The sequence below is a fragment of the Mustela lutreola genome, chromosome 4 (assembly GCF_030435805.1).
Source record: "Mustela lutreola isolate mMusLut2 chromosome 4, mMusLut2.pri, whole genome shotgun sequence".
NCBI lineage: Eukaryota > Metazoa > Chordata > Mammalia > Carnivora > Mustelidae > Mustela > Mustela lutreola.
In genome coordinates, this window is record NC_081293.1 from 180,561,293 (window position 1) to 180,573,661 (window position 12,369).

Genomic DNA, 12,369 nt, shown 5'->3' on the forward strand with positions numbered 1-12,369 from the left:
ACTAACACCCAACAATCCTTTCAACTCTGCAGAAAGCCACCAGCATACCCAGGGAGATGTGGCAATGTCACCAGGACCCAAGAAGCATGGGGCTGGAAGTGTGAACCCCTCTCATGACAAGGGGGCAGACGAGTTCTCCACAGACCGGCCCTTTTCCAAAGCTTTCTGGCCGGAGATCCCAGCCCTCTACCGCTCACCCTCAAACACCTTTGCCTGCCACCGGCCACCCGCTACCCATGGTCTGGGGCAGCTGAGGTTGAAGCCACCCCACCCTGAGGGATGGCTGGACCCCATGGCATTTGGAACGTGCTAAGCGCAGCAGCCTCACCCCAGCTCACACAGGAAGTCACCCCCCAGGGACAGGGAATGGGCTAGGTCATTTCCATCACACCCCCCCCTCAGGCAGGCCCCTTGTGGCTGTCCGGTCCCGGGGCTGCTTCCTCCTCCCCAGGTCTCAGCATGGGAGGAAAGCCTCCCTTGAAAGGTGTCCTTCGAAGAGGAGAATGTAAGCCTTTTCCAAAACGTAGCTTTAGCCATCATCAAGTCCTCTTGAACAGCAGGACAGCTCAGACTCATAAAAATCCCCGTTCTTTTAGGATGAGAAAAGATATGAGGATGCACTGTTAGACAGAAAGTCACTTCTGAATCCATTCACATGGCTGCTGAGTGCCAGAAAAGGGGCACAGATCCAATCACCCTGGGGGAGAAATGACTGCCAGCTGGAGTGGTCAGGACTAGCTCCAAAAAATGGCAGGTTTAATCAGAGTGAAGTCTCCAGGCAGGGGCAGCCTGTGGCGGGGGAGGGGCTTCCCCAGGGAGCGATCAGGCCAAGCAGGACGGTGGTTTGCCGAGGGCGGGGCCGGGCCAGCCTGCTCTGGCTGGTGCCAAGATCTGCAAGGGTAAGGCTAGCTCGGGGCCAGATTGTGGGGGGCTTTGAATGTCGGGCTAAGGAATTGATCAGGGGACTGAAATGATCAAACAGGTGTTTTAGGAAGATGAATTTGAAGAGAATGTGCGGGATGAATTGGAAAGTCTGGAAGCGTGGCAACAATTAGGAAGCTGTGAGATTAATTAGGCTGTTGCAGTGGTCCTGTGTGAGTTGATAAGGGTGTAAATGAGCACACTGGCAGCAGAAACGGAAGGGGACAGCTGCAAGAGACATTGTTAAGAAAGAATGGATGAGGTTTGCTGCCTGATTGGATTGGGGACCCGGGGAGCTCAAGGAATCAAAGATGACACCAGAGTTTTGAGCGTGGGCAACGGTACAATGAATAGAAAAAGGGAGGTTAGGAGAGCGAGCTGTTTTCAGCAGATGTGAATTCCGTTCCAGCCACAGAGCGTCTGCGGAACATCCAAGTGGAAATGTCTGACAGGTCAGAGGAGAGCACCGCCGGAGCTCAGGAGAGACGTCCGGGCTGCTGCTGAACTTGGGAATCCAATGAAGAAAGGTGATAAATGAAGTTGTGAAGTGAATGAGATCTCTGAGGAAAAGAAGAGATGGTGAAACAGGACCAAAACTGATCTTTGAGGAATGTCCACCTTTAAAGGATTTCTATTCCAAAGCTGAGTTTAGAAGTGCCAACCATAAGCCACTCGTCTTCACCACTGACACAGCAAAGTGTTCCACAGAGCAGTTTGTGAAAGCCGAGCACCAGAGCACTGTTCTGTCTCAGTGGGAACTCAATGATAAACACCTTGGTATGCTTCTAAAACAAACTGGCCTGAAGAAAAGGCTGATATTCATAGAGAAAAAAAAAGGATAAATGATACAGTGAACATAATCTAAAAGACTGGTGGATCTGATCCCACAAGGATGAGTCAAGCAATGAAAAAAAAACTTACGAAAAATTTTCCTATAAATAACATTTAATTAGAGAAAAGTAGATACTCATTTCAACACAAAGACCAAAGAAAATTTACCATATCTGCAGTGTGAATCCCAACTAATTAATTCATCAAAGTACTTTCAATAAAGGCTACACTTAAATATAAGCCGGCTCAAACGTGTGAAGACGGGTCAATACAGGAAAGTTAATGAGACTGTAGTGAACCACACCAGACTCGAGTAGGCAAACAGCAGCTTTTCTTTCTTAGTGTGGATCCCTAGTCTTTTCACATACATGTTAGATTTCCCATATATGGTATTTTCTTGACAGTCAGTTATAAAATAAAATATCATAGCTTTGAATTTTTAGAGTAAAAGCTGCCTTAAGTCTTATAAAGAAAAAACAATTTTGTCTTATGTGTTATTAAATTTTTTCTCCTTATTCCCTTTAAAAATATGCAACTGAATAGTTTAATAGCATAACAAGTGTTCTTCCATGACACCTTCAATGACTTCTGAAATAGTACTTACATTTTGATATGTTCTTATATTTAACATGCTTAGTTGATTATTTTCTTCTAAAATATCATAGCAAACATATATAACATACATCAAAAGCAGTTAAAAGAAACTTCCTTTCTTTTGGACATAAGACCTTTTTAAAACAGAAACAGCTTTTTGAAAAACAGAATTTACAAATCATCAGAAATGGGCTACATATACAGGCCCAACAGGCAGTTACTCAGAAGGTACTGCTTTTAGTTGTTTTCAGGTTTACATAACATGGCAGGAACAGTTTCTAGTAATATGTCAGACCAGAAAACAAATGCAACTGCTAGCCAGGCTTTAGAGATGCTATATACAGATATATAAGAAAACAGTCAAACAAAACTTACAAACAGTCACTTCTTACTCTTCAAATATTCTGAACATACCTAAAAATTTTAAACAGATACTGTATGATCTTAGAGAACTCTTAAAAATAATGCAATATAATGGAATAGTCAAATTGAGTTATTAAAACCAAAGCAGCTGTTTTTTGATGTCTTCAGCCTTTTAACCTAAGACCCAAATAGTATAATGTTATCAGTTAACATTTAATCTGAGAGTTGACTTTTTAAAATGCCAATACTGTTAAACCTCTTTCAATAATACTTAAAAATACAATTAGACTAATACATTACTGAGAAGTTTATCTCCTTTCTTTAAATATGGGCCCCGGGCTGACTTATAGTACAGTTAAGTATAGAGATAAAAAAGCTGAATTAGCAATTTCCTTGTTTCTTTCCAAGTATTTACACCAAATAATGCAAATAAAAAAAGATTTTTGCAGGGAAAAATTAGGGGGATGATTCTCATTTGTAGGTCACAATGAAAAAGGACTCAAATTTCTTAATGGAGGGGAAATTGCACTGTTTTGGGGCAGCAAATACCTGAAGGGTTGCAGTTTTATAGGCAACTGAAAAATCTGAAAGGTAATAAAAAAAGTACAAGTAATGTCTTTTGATATAGAAGATTTAGGACATATATTTACAAGGAAGTTTCATAATAGCTAATTTTTTGTTATATCTAAAGTGTAAGACACACATATGTATCTTATTTCAAAAGAGGAAGTGACTCAGAGATGCTTAGATTCAACTTCTGATTCAATCAAATAAAAGTCCAAATGTTTGGAATTAAATGACCCACTACTCGCCAAAAATCCACAAAATATTCACACCAGACAGACCAAGATTAACTCTCCTAAAAAAAAAAAAAAAAAAAAAAAAAAATTTTAGTGCAAAGCATTTAAGGTCTTTTTGCAAATAATGAAAACAGGAGTCTTGACAAGGAACACATATTTAATCAATGACATTTAATGCTATTCTGTAATGAGTTATGTTACACATGGTTTATCAGGTGAACCCTAGTAATAGTGATTTTTTTTAAGATTATTTATTTATTTGACACAGAGAGAGAGAGAGAGAGAGATCACAAGTAGGCAGAGAGGCAGGCAGAGAGAGAGGGGGAAGCAGGCTCCCTGCTGAGCAGAGAGCCCAATGTGGGGCTCGATCCCAGGACCTTGAGATCATGAACTGAGCCAAAGGCAGAGGCTTAACCCAATGAGCCACACAGGTGCCCCAGTGATTGCTTTCTTAACTGTGCTAAAAACCCAAATTTAGAACAAATGGATTTATGGGGTGTGGAAAATTAATTTTGTGGTTGATCTCAATAACAATTACATCAGACAGAGTTAACCAAATAATTTTAGCAAGTAAGATTAAAATATCAGTCAAATTTTAAAATAGAGGATAGAGATGCTAGGTTTCTTAGAGAATGTTACCTATTTACCTAATTCAACTTGAACTAGGGATTTACTAACTATTATGGATGCTTTAGTGAATATGTATATGGAGTTTATTAATATAGCTTAAACTTAACCATACTGTATGTATAACAAAAAGAAAAATCTACTTCTACACCACAGAGTACTACACCATATTCAAAGTACAAAGGGAAGAGAGGGCTATAAGCTAAATTACTCATCTAACAAAATAAGAAATCAACCTCCAATGTCTCAAACTTAAGAATCAAGAGAGAGCTAGAGGCCTCTATTATGTGGACCCATGACAGGGAACTGCTTATTTCTGTCATGAACTTACAGCACTACAGAACTTTTAAAATTATGAGTTGTTAATTTTGATAAAAAATTTAAAAATATATATTACCAAAATGCCCTTCAAAAATATTTTTATATTCAAAATTATAAATTTATTAAATATATTAAATATTTTTATATTCAAAATATAACTGTTTTTTTCCCATTTCTTCAAAACTGCAAATGATAGGGGCACCTGGCTAGCTCAGTCAGTGGAACATGTGACCCTTGATCTTGGAGTTGTGAGTTTGAGTCCCATGTTGGGTATAGAGACTACTTAAAGGAAAAAGAAAATCTTAAAAAACCCTCAGAACCTTAATTCTGGCTTGCTTGTATATACGGATAAACATCTTTTCATGTTTATTAGCCATTTACACAACACTTTTCTGTGAAAGTCTTACAGTCTATGACCATTTTCTGTTTTTCTTCTCTAAGGAATTATTACTTTTAAAAAAGATTTATTCATTTGAGACAAAGAGATGCAGGAGAGCAAGCGTGCACACAAGCAGGGGGAGTGACAGAGGGAGAGGAAGAAGCAGGCTCCCCCTTGAGCAGAGAGCCGGATGCAGGGCTCAATCCAGAGATCATGACCTGAGCCAAAGGCAGACACTCAACCATCTGACCACCCAGGTGACCACCAGGTGGTGCCCCTCTAACGAATTTATATATGCTCTTTATATATGACGGATATTAGCTTGGATTTGCTATATGTGTTCCAATCATAATATTTTGTCTCAGTTTGTCATTTAGCTTTAAGATTTATTTATGGTTTATTTGCTGAACAGAACACTTAAATTACTGTGCAGTCAACTCTGCCTAGATTTTTTTTCCCTTTTGGAAGTAAAACATTCATCTCATTCCAGTAACTGCACAAATATCTGGCATTGAATTGATAATGTATTTGGATCAATCTGCTGTTTTATGGGCATGATTCCAAATGGACTATATTTGAGCTACTTGCTTACTTCCTTTATAGGACAGTCATTTAAACCATTTGACTGTTTTAGAATGTATTAAAAAGATTAACCAGTCATAATTAAAAAGTTAGTTTCAAAGTTTCCTTTCCCTTGGTTAAGGAAAAAATCTCAAATAAATCATGTATTAGTTTTAGTCTAAAATGCTTCTTTCTCACATGTAAGTTATTCATTAAGAGAATATAAGCACTTCAAAAATTTTATCAGTTTTTGGGGCGCTTGGGTGGCTCAGTAGGTTAAGCCTCTGCCTTCGGCTCAGGTCATGATCTCAGGGTCCTGGAATTGAGCCCTGCATCGGGCTCTCTGCTCAGCAGGGAGCCTGCTTTCTCCTCTCTCTCTGCCTGCCTCTCTGCCTGCTTGTGATCTCCGTCTGTCAAATAAATAAATAAAATCATAAAAAAAAAATTTTATCAGTTCTTTTTGGCCTCTGAGTAAATTATTACCCCACTAAGTACTTCTTCTTCTTCTTCTTCTTCTTCTTTTTTTTTTAGGATTTATTGATTTATTTGAGAGAGGAAGAAAAAGAGAGAGCAGGGGGAGGGGCAGAGAGAATCTTCAAGCAGACTCCCTACTGAGCATGCAGCCCAATGTGACATGAAGCTCGATTCCACATCTATGAGATCATGAACTGAGCAGAAACCAAGAGTTGTATGCTTAACCAACTGAACCACGCAGGTGCTCTCCTTAATAAGTACTTTTACTTTATTTCATTTTAAGTAAGCTTTATGCCCAACATGGGGTTTGAACTCATGACCCTGAGATCAAGAGCCACACACTTGGGATGCCCGAGTGGCTCAGTCAGTTAAGTGCCTGCCTTCAGTTCAGGTCATGATCCCAGGGCCTGGGATCAAGTCCTGCACCAGGCTCCTTGCTCCGCAGGGAATATATTACTAACATTAATTTCACCTCTTTCTTTTTACTTCTTATAAAATGTTTAAGGTGTCTATTAGAAAATTTAAAATCACGGGGTGGCTCCAGGCTGGCTCAGTCAGTAGAGTGTGCGACTCTTTTTTAAGATTGTATTTATTTACTTGTTAGAGAGCACAAGCAGGGAGAACAGCAGGCAGAGACAGAAGCGGGCTCCTGCTGGGCATGGAGCCCGAAGTGGGACTCGATCCCAGGACTCTGGGATCATGACCTGAGCCGTAGGCAGATGCTTAACCTACTGAGCCACCCAGGTGTCCCTTGTTTTTAAATTTTAAAGTGGCAGGAGCCTGATATAGATCTCAGAGTTGCTTGTCTGAGAGACACGACTGTAAAGCCAATGACATGGTCCAATAGCCTTTTCACCAGTAGGGAAATGGGAGGTTGGTGAGGAATGAAGGGACTTGCCCAAGAAACCAGAATTGGGTAGTGACAGAGCTGGGCTTACACTAGAAGCCCATCTCTTGTCAGTCTACAATCCTTTCAGTACACAATGCTGCCTTCTGCAGAATCTTAACATAGGAAGAAAAACAATAAATAAATTAAGTACTTGTGTTTTTAAAGCATTAATACTTACCCAAGCATTCCTGACTCTTTGGTCTTTATGATGTAGAGGAACATTAACAATGTATGAAACATATTATTTCGGCCCTGGAACAAGAAGACAGCAAGATTTAAACCAAGCCAAACAAAAAAATTATGCAAACCAAACAAACAGATAAATGCAGATCCCATCAATTCACATTCTACTAACTCAGAATTCTGTGTAATTCAGACTTTCATCTGCATGGATTTGGACAGAAACGTCAATGGTCCAAAATATTAACACTATCAAAGCTGAAATGTTAAATTCGCAAAAAAGGAAATTAATATTCTCCTAGAAATTTGATGGAGAATACAATTTGTGATTATAGTCAATGTAAAATTTCTTAGTAAAGAAGCTGGTAGAACTGGTAGAAGCTGCAGAACTGATGCTTGCAGTCAAGATTAAAATGCCTGAATGGAAATGTAAACTGGTACATCTTTTGTATAAAGTAGTTTGAAAATCTATTTTAAAAGCCTTGAAAATATTCTGTAACCTAGAATTCCACTTTGCAACTTTAAGCTAATAAAATTCCCCAAATGCAGATAACTATATTCATAAAGATGAACACTCAGCAGTGTTTATGATAATGAAGAATTAGAACACCCAAAATGTCCAACGGTAGGGAAATGATTAAATAAATTATGTTATAATCTTATAATAAACTTTTTTACAGCCATTAAAAAGTGTTTCTATGGAAGCTTTTTAATGAGATGGAAATTACGTTTTTTTAAGGTAATTAAATTAAGAAGTTAATTTTTTAAAAGGAAATAAAATTACATAAATATGACTTCAACGCACAAAGTAGCACAAAGACCAAAATGAAATTTACCAAAGGCAATACACCAAAAATGTTAACAACAGGTGCCTTCACGTAATGGAATAATGAGTGATCTTTCTTCTTTTTCGTTTTACTTTCCCAAGTTAAGCATATATTACTTTAATAGTTAGAAAAAGGGATATTCAAGAAACACATTTTCCCTAATTTAGAAAGTTTACCTATTCCATAAACAAGGGACTCTGATTTAAAAAATATTATCAAAGCAAGTCATCCATACACTCTGTAATAGCAACTTCTACATTTAAAGGTACCTTTGGAAGATTGTAGACATGACGCTGGTAGATTAGCTCATAATGGGGAGGGTTGATAGCACTTTGATAAATGCAAAAAACATTCTCATTTGTCACATCTGTAAAGAAAATATGCTACATTAAAAAAAAAAAAAGCCAACCTCTCTCTCTACATATATCATGTGAAAATCTCAACGTATTCTTTTAGGAAGTTTATACCTGGTTTATTTGGTGTCTGAACAAAGTGCTGAGAAGTAAATGTTTTTCCGTCAGGGTACTTCGGATGCGGAGGTAATCTGGAATCGAGGTAGGTGCAAAATACATGCATGATGATCTGAAGATGAGAAAACAATTTTTCAAAATCAGCATGAAAATCTATCATGGCTTTAAGCCTTTGTTTATAATGACTCCAATTTTTAAACTTTTCCCTATAGAGAAACTAGCAAAAATGCTTTCAAGTGGCTACATCTGCAAGATGAAATCTATAAAATGAAAACAGAAAAGCAAGACATTCTCTGTTTTCTGTTAAGTGGATCATTCATACCCATATAGTTAACACAAAAAAACAAGATAAAAATACAAATACATTCTCAGTTCAAGTATCAGCACTTGAAACTTCATTTTTACATCTAACAGTCATTACAAAACAATAAAGAATATGATCTCGAAAAACTCTTATATGCTCAAAAACAGTATACTCTTTGATTTCAACAATCTTAATTCTAGGAAACTTCTCTTTTTTTAAAGAGAGTATGAATGTTGGAGCGCGGGGAGCACAGGGAGGGAGAGAGAATTTTAAGCAGGCTCCACTCCCAGAATCTTACAGCTGATCTCATGACCCTGAGGAGATTATCAACGGAGCTGAAATCAAAGGAGTCAGAGGCTAAAGTGACTGAGCCACCCATGCTCCCCTAGGAATCTTTCTTAAAGCCATAATCCCAAATAAGAAAAAAATATGCATCACGATTTTTCCTGTAGTATTATTTAAAACAGAAACAAAGTAATTCTCTTTGAATTATTCCAATTCTATATTGGAGCTAGAAGCTCTCTTTGGAGCTTCTAGCTCCAATATAGAAAAACAGTTAATTGAGTGTGTAGTAATAAAAAAATACTTAAAACACTGGGGCACCTGGGTGGCTCAGTGGTTAAGCCTCTGCCTTCGGCTCAGGTCATGATCCCAGGGTCCTGGGATCGAGCCCCGCATCTGGCTCTCTGCTCAGCGGGGAGCCTGCTTCCTCCTCTCTCTCTCTCTCTGCCTGCCTCTCTGCCTACTTGTGGTCTCTGTCTGTCAAATAAATAAATAAAATCTTTAAAAAGAAAAATACTTAAACACTGCTAAAGTTAAAAAAGAATACAAAATTTTACGTGTGGGATGATTACAACTATGATAAAAACATTAAAAAAAAAACATTAAAAAATAGTGCAGTATAAGTAAAGGGAAAAAATGAAAAGAAAATACACCAAAATATTAACAGTGGTTAAGATGATGGTACAATGTAAAATTTTTTTTCTACCTTAGTTTCTAAAATTTTTTTAATACTTATTTTTGTAATGGAAAAATAAAAGTATATATGTCCAATAACATAGAAGAATGTTAAACTAAAGAAAAAAATTAAAGTAGTGACTTACAGCAGAATCAGTGGGCAGGTCTGTATCCCACTTGCGTCCTTTGAAGTCTCCACCTCTATTCCATCGAAATGAACTCATACAGCCTCCCTGAGAAAGTTCTGGAGCAACAAGGGTGAAATTTAAAAAGCCAAAAAAAACCAAAAACAAAAACGAAAGAATAAAAGGAAAAAAGGCCAAGGTGCTACAATAAGGGAAGCATATCATCTGATGAAAACCCCAAACATAAAGAAATACAAGATATAAAAGAAATACATATTACCATGAAGAAAGAAGAAAGAATCAGACAAACTCATAATGTGGGATAAAACTTTTGGGGTTTTCAATAAAGTCAGCGTCACACAGGGAAAAAAGATGGGCCAGAACTGTTTTGGAGAAAGTGACCAAAGAAAGATAAAACAACTTACAGTAATATGTGAACCTATACTCTATTCTGGTTAGAAAGAAAGGATATGAACATTCTTTGGACATTGGGAAATTTGAATATGAACTGTGTATTATATGATATTATAGAAATATTGCTAATTTTAAATGTCTGTTAAGTGTACTGAAGTTATGCGGGAGAATGTTCTTATTTTTAGGAATTTGCATGCTGAAAAGTAATTATGTCTGTAATGAATGACAGAGCAAAAAAAAGCGTGTATGCATATATGTAGAGAGAGTCAATGACAGTGAAATGTTGGTAACTGTTCAATCCAGAAGGCTTTGCTGTGCTTAAGCTTTTTTGTATATTTGATATAGGATATAATAATACTTTATATATACTTTGCATACATGTGTACACATGTGTACTTTTTTGGATATACAAATAACCTGCTATCTATCAGGCAATCTTGCCAACAACTGCAACCTGAATTTACAGGAAATACGGACGACAGAGGATCACATAAAATTACACCCCATGGGGACGTAGTCAATAAAATCCACACCATGGGCAACTCTATAGGAAAAACAATCCAATTTTTTTCAACAAATAAGTTGCAGGAAAAAACTAAAAGGATGGATAGGAAACCTATAGCTCAAAAGGAACTTAAATACTTTTTTTTTTTTTTAAGATTTTATTTATTTGACAGAGAGATAGAATGAGCGCAAGCAGGGGGAGCAGGAGGCAGAGGGAGAGGGAGAAGAGCTGGATGTGGGACTCAATCCTAGCACGCTGGGATCACGACCTGAGCAGAAGGCAAGATGCTTAACGGAGTGAGCCATCCAGGTGCCCTGGAACTCAAATGCTTTATCAACCAGTCATACCATGTAATTATATTTGAATCCCAATTCAAATAATAGCAGAAAAAGTAATTACACATCTTATAAGATGGCTAGAAATTCATACACAAGTTATATACTTCATGATATAAAGAAACTGTTAAAACAATATGAGGTGTGAGAATTGTACTGAGGTTATATTTTTAAAAGGCCTTATCTCGAAGACACATACAGAGCTATATATAATATGGAAAGGGAGGAGCCAGATGGGGATATGGATAAGGCTTGGGATGCCCAGGGACTGATGGCCGCAGGGACCAGGGGCTACGTCTAAAAGGCTTCAGCATACTGTTGTGTCTAGTTTTATGAATATCTGAAATCTTTTTTTTTTTAAGATTTTATTTATTTATTTGACAAACAGAGATCACAAGTAGGCAGAGAGGCAGGCAGAGAGAGAGGAGCAAGCAGGGTCCCTGCTGAGCAAAGAGCCCATCGCGGGGCTCGATCCCAGGACCTTGGGATCATGCCCTGAGCCAAGGGCAGAAGCTTTAACCCACTGAGCCACCCAGGCGCCTCATGAGTATCTGAAATCTTGTAATAAAAAGTTTCCTAAAAGTCATGATAAATGATTATTCCTGAACCCTAATCCAAACCTAGGGAAGAGAGGGGGCACCATAACGTTTTTAAATTAAAATTTATGGTAAATCTGAAGAGTCAAATACTATTTCTAAAACTTGTTTTAGTAATGAGAACATTTTACAGATTATCCAAATAAAAGCAGGGAAGCATAAAGAGAGACTGTGGGAATATTAGGAAGGCTAAATTTCCTGATTCTCAAGTCAGTCTCCTCAGAAGATCACATTACCCTCCAATAATCTGGACATAACAGAAAGACAAAGAAGCAACACATTAAATACGAATTTTAAGAACTGAAAGTCAGTTCGGCATGTTCAAACTATAAAGACTGTCACAGTGGTATCCATTCTTGGTACAGCAGAAAATGAGTGAAATGTTTACTTGAGCCCATGTAGCTCATATTTAAGTTTCCCTATACAGAATAAAATTAAATAATATATTCAAGGCTAAGTACATCATTTTGACAATTCCCTTATTTATTTGACACAGGGAGATAGAGAGAGAGGAAGAGAACGAGCACACAAGCAAGAGGAGTAGCAGGCAGGGAGAGAGGCAGAGGCTTAATCAATCACTGAGCCACCCAGGCACCCCTCCCATTTTGACAATTTTAAGCATATCAAATATAAAAACCAAAAACCAAAAATAAGGTACTCAGTCTTAAAATTTTTTTTTCCTTGTTACTTTTTTTTTTTTTTTGAAAGAGAGAGAGAAAAAGTGTGCATGAGTTGGAGGGGAGGGGCAGTGGAAGAGGCAGAGAGGGCATCTCAGCAGGCTCCACACCCAGTGCGAGCTGGATGGGGGACTTGATCCTCAATGATTGTGAGATCCTGACCTAAGCCTAAACCAAGAGTCACCACTGAGCCACCAGGCACCTCTTCTTGTTATTTTT

The 12,369-nt window shown here is 37.8% G+C and overlaps 1 protein-coding gene across 3 annotated transcripts in view; it reads right to left on the bottom strand.

Moving 5' to 3' along the window:
• Nucleotides 1-1,848: 1,848 nt before the first annotated feature.
• TMEM209 (transmembrane protein 209) overlaps nucleotides 1,849-12,369 on the bottom strand; it is a 32,290-nt gene continuing 21,769 nt past the window's right edge. For all 3 annotated transcript variants that reach the window (XM_059171863.1, XM_059171861.1, XM_059171862.1), the window contains exons 11-15: nucleotides 9,645-9,742; nucleotides 8,235-8,349; nucleotides 8,037-8,134; nucleotides 6,939-7,012; nucleotides 1,849-3,568 (exon numbers count right to left, since the gene is read on the bottom strand). In XM_059171863.1, coding sequence (XP_059027846.1) covers nucleotides 3,514-3,568; nucleotides 6,939-7,012; nucleotides 8,037-8,134; nucleotides 8,235-8,349; nucleotides 9,645-9,742 — 440 coding nt within the window. In that variant the 3' untranslated portion in view covers nucleotides 1,849-3,513. The remainder of the gene's footprint in view (nucleotides 3,569-6,938; nucleotides 7,013-8,036; nucleotides 8,135-8,234; nucleotides 8,350-9,644; nucleotides 9,743-12,369) is intronic.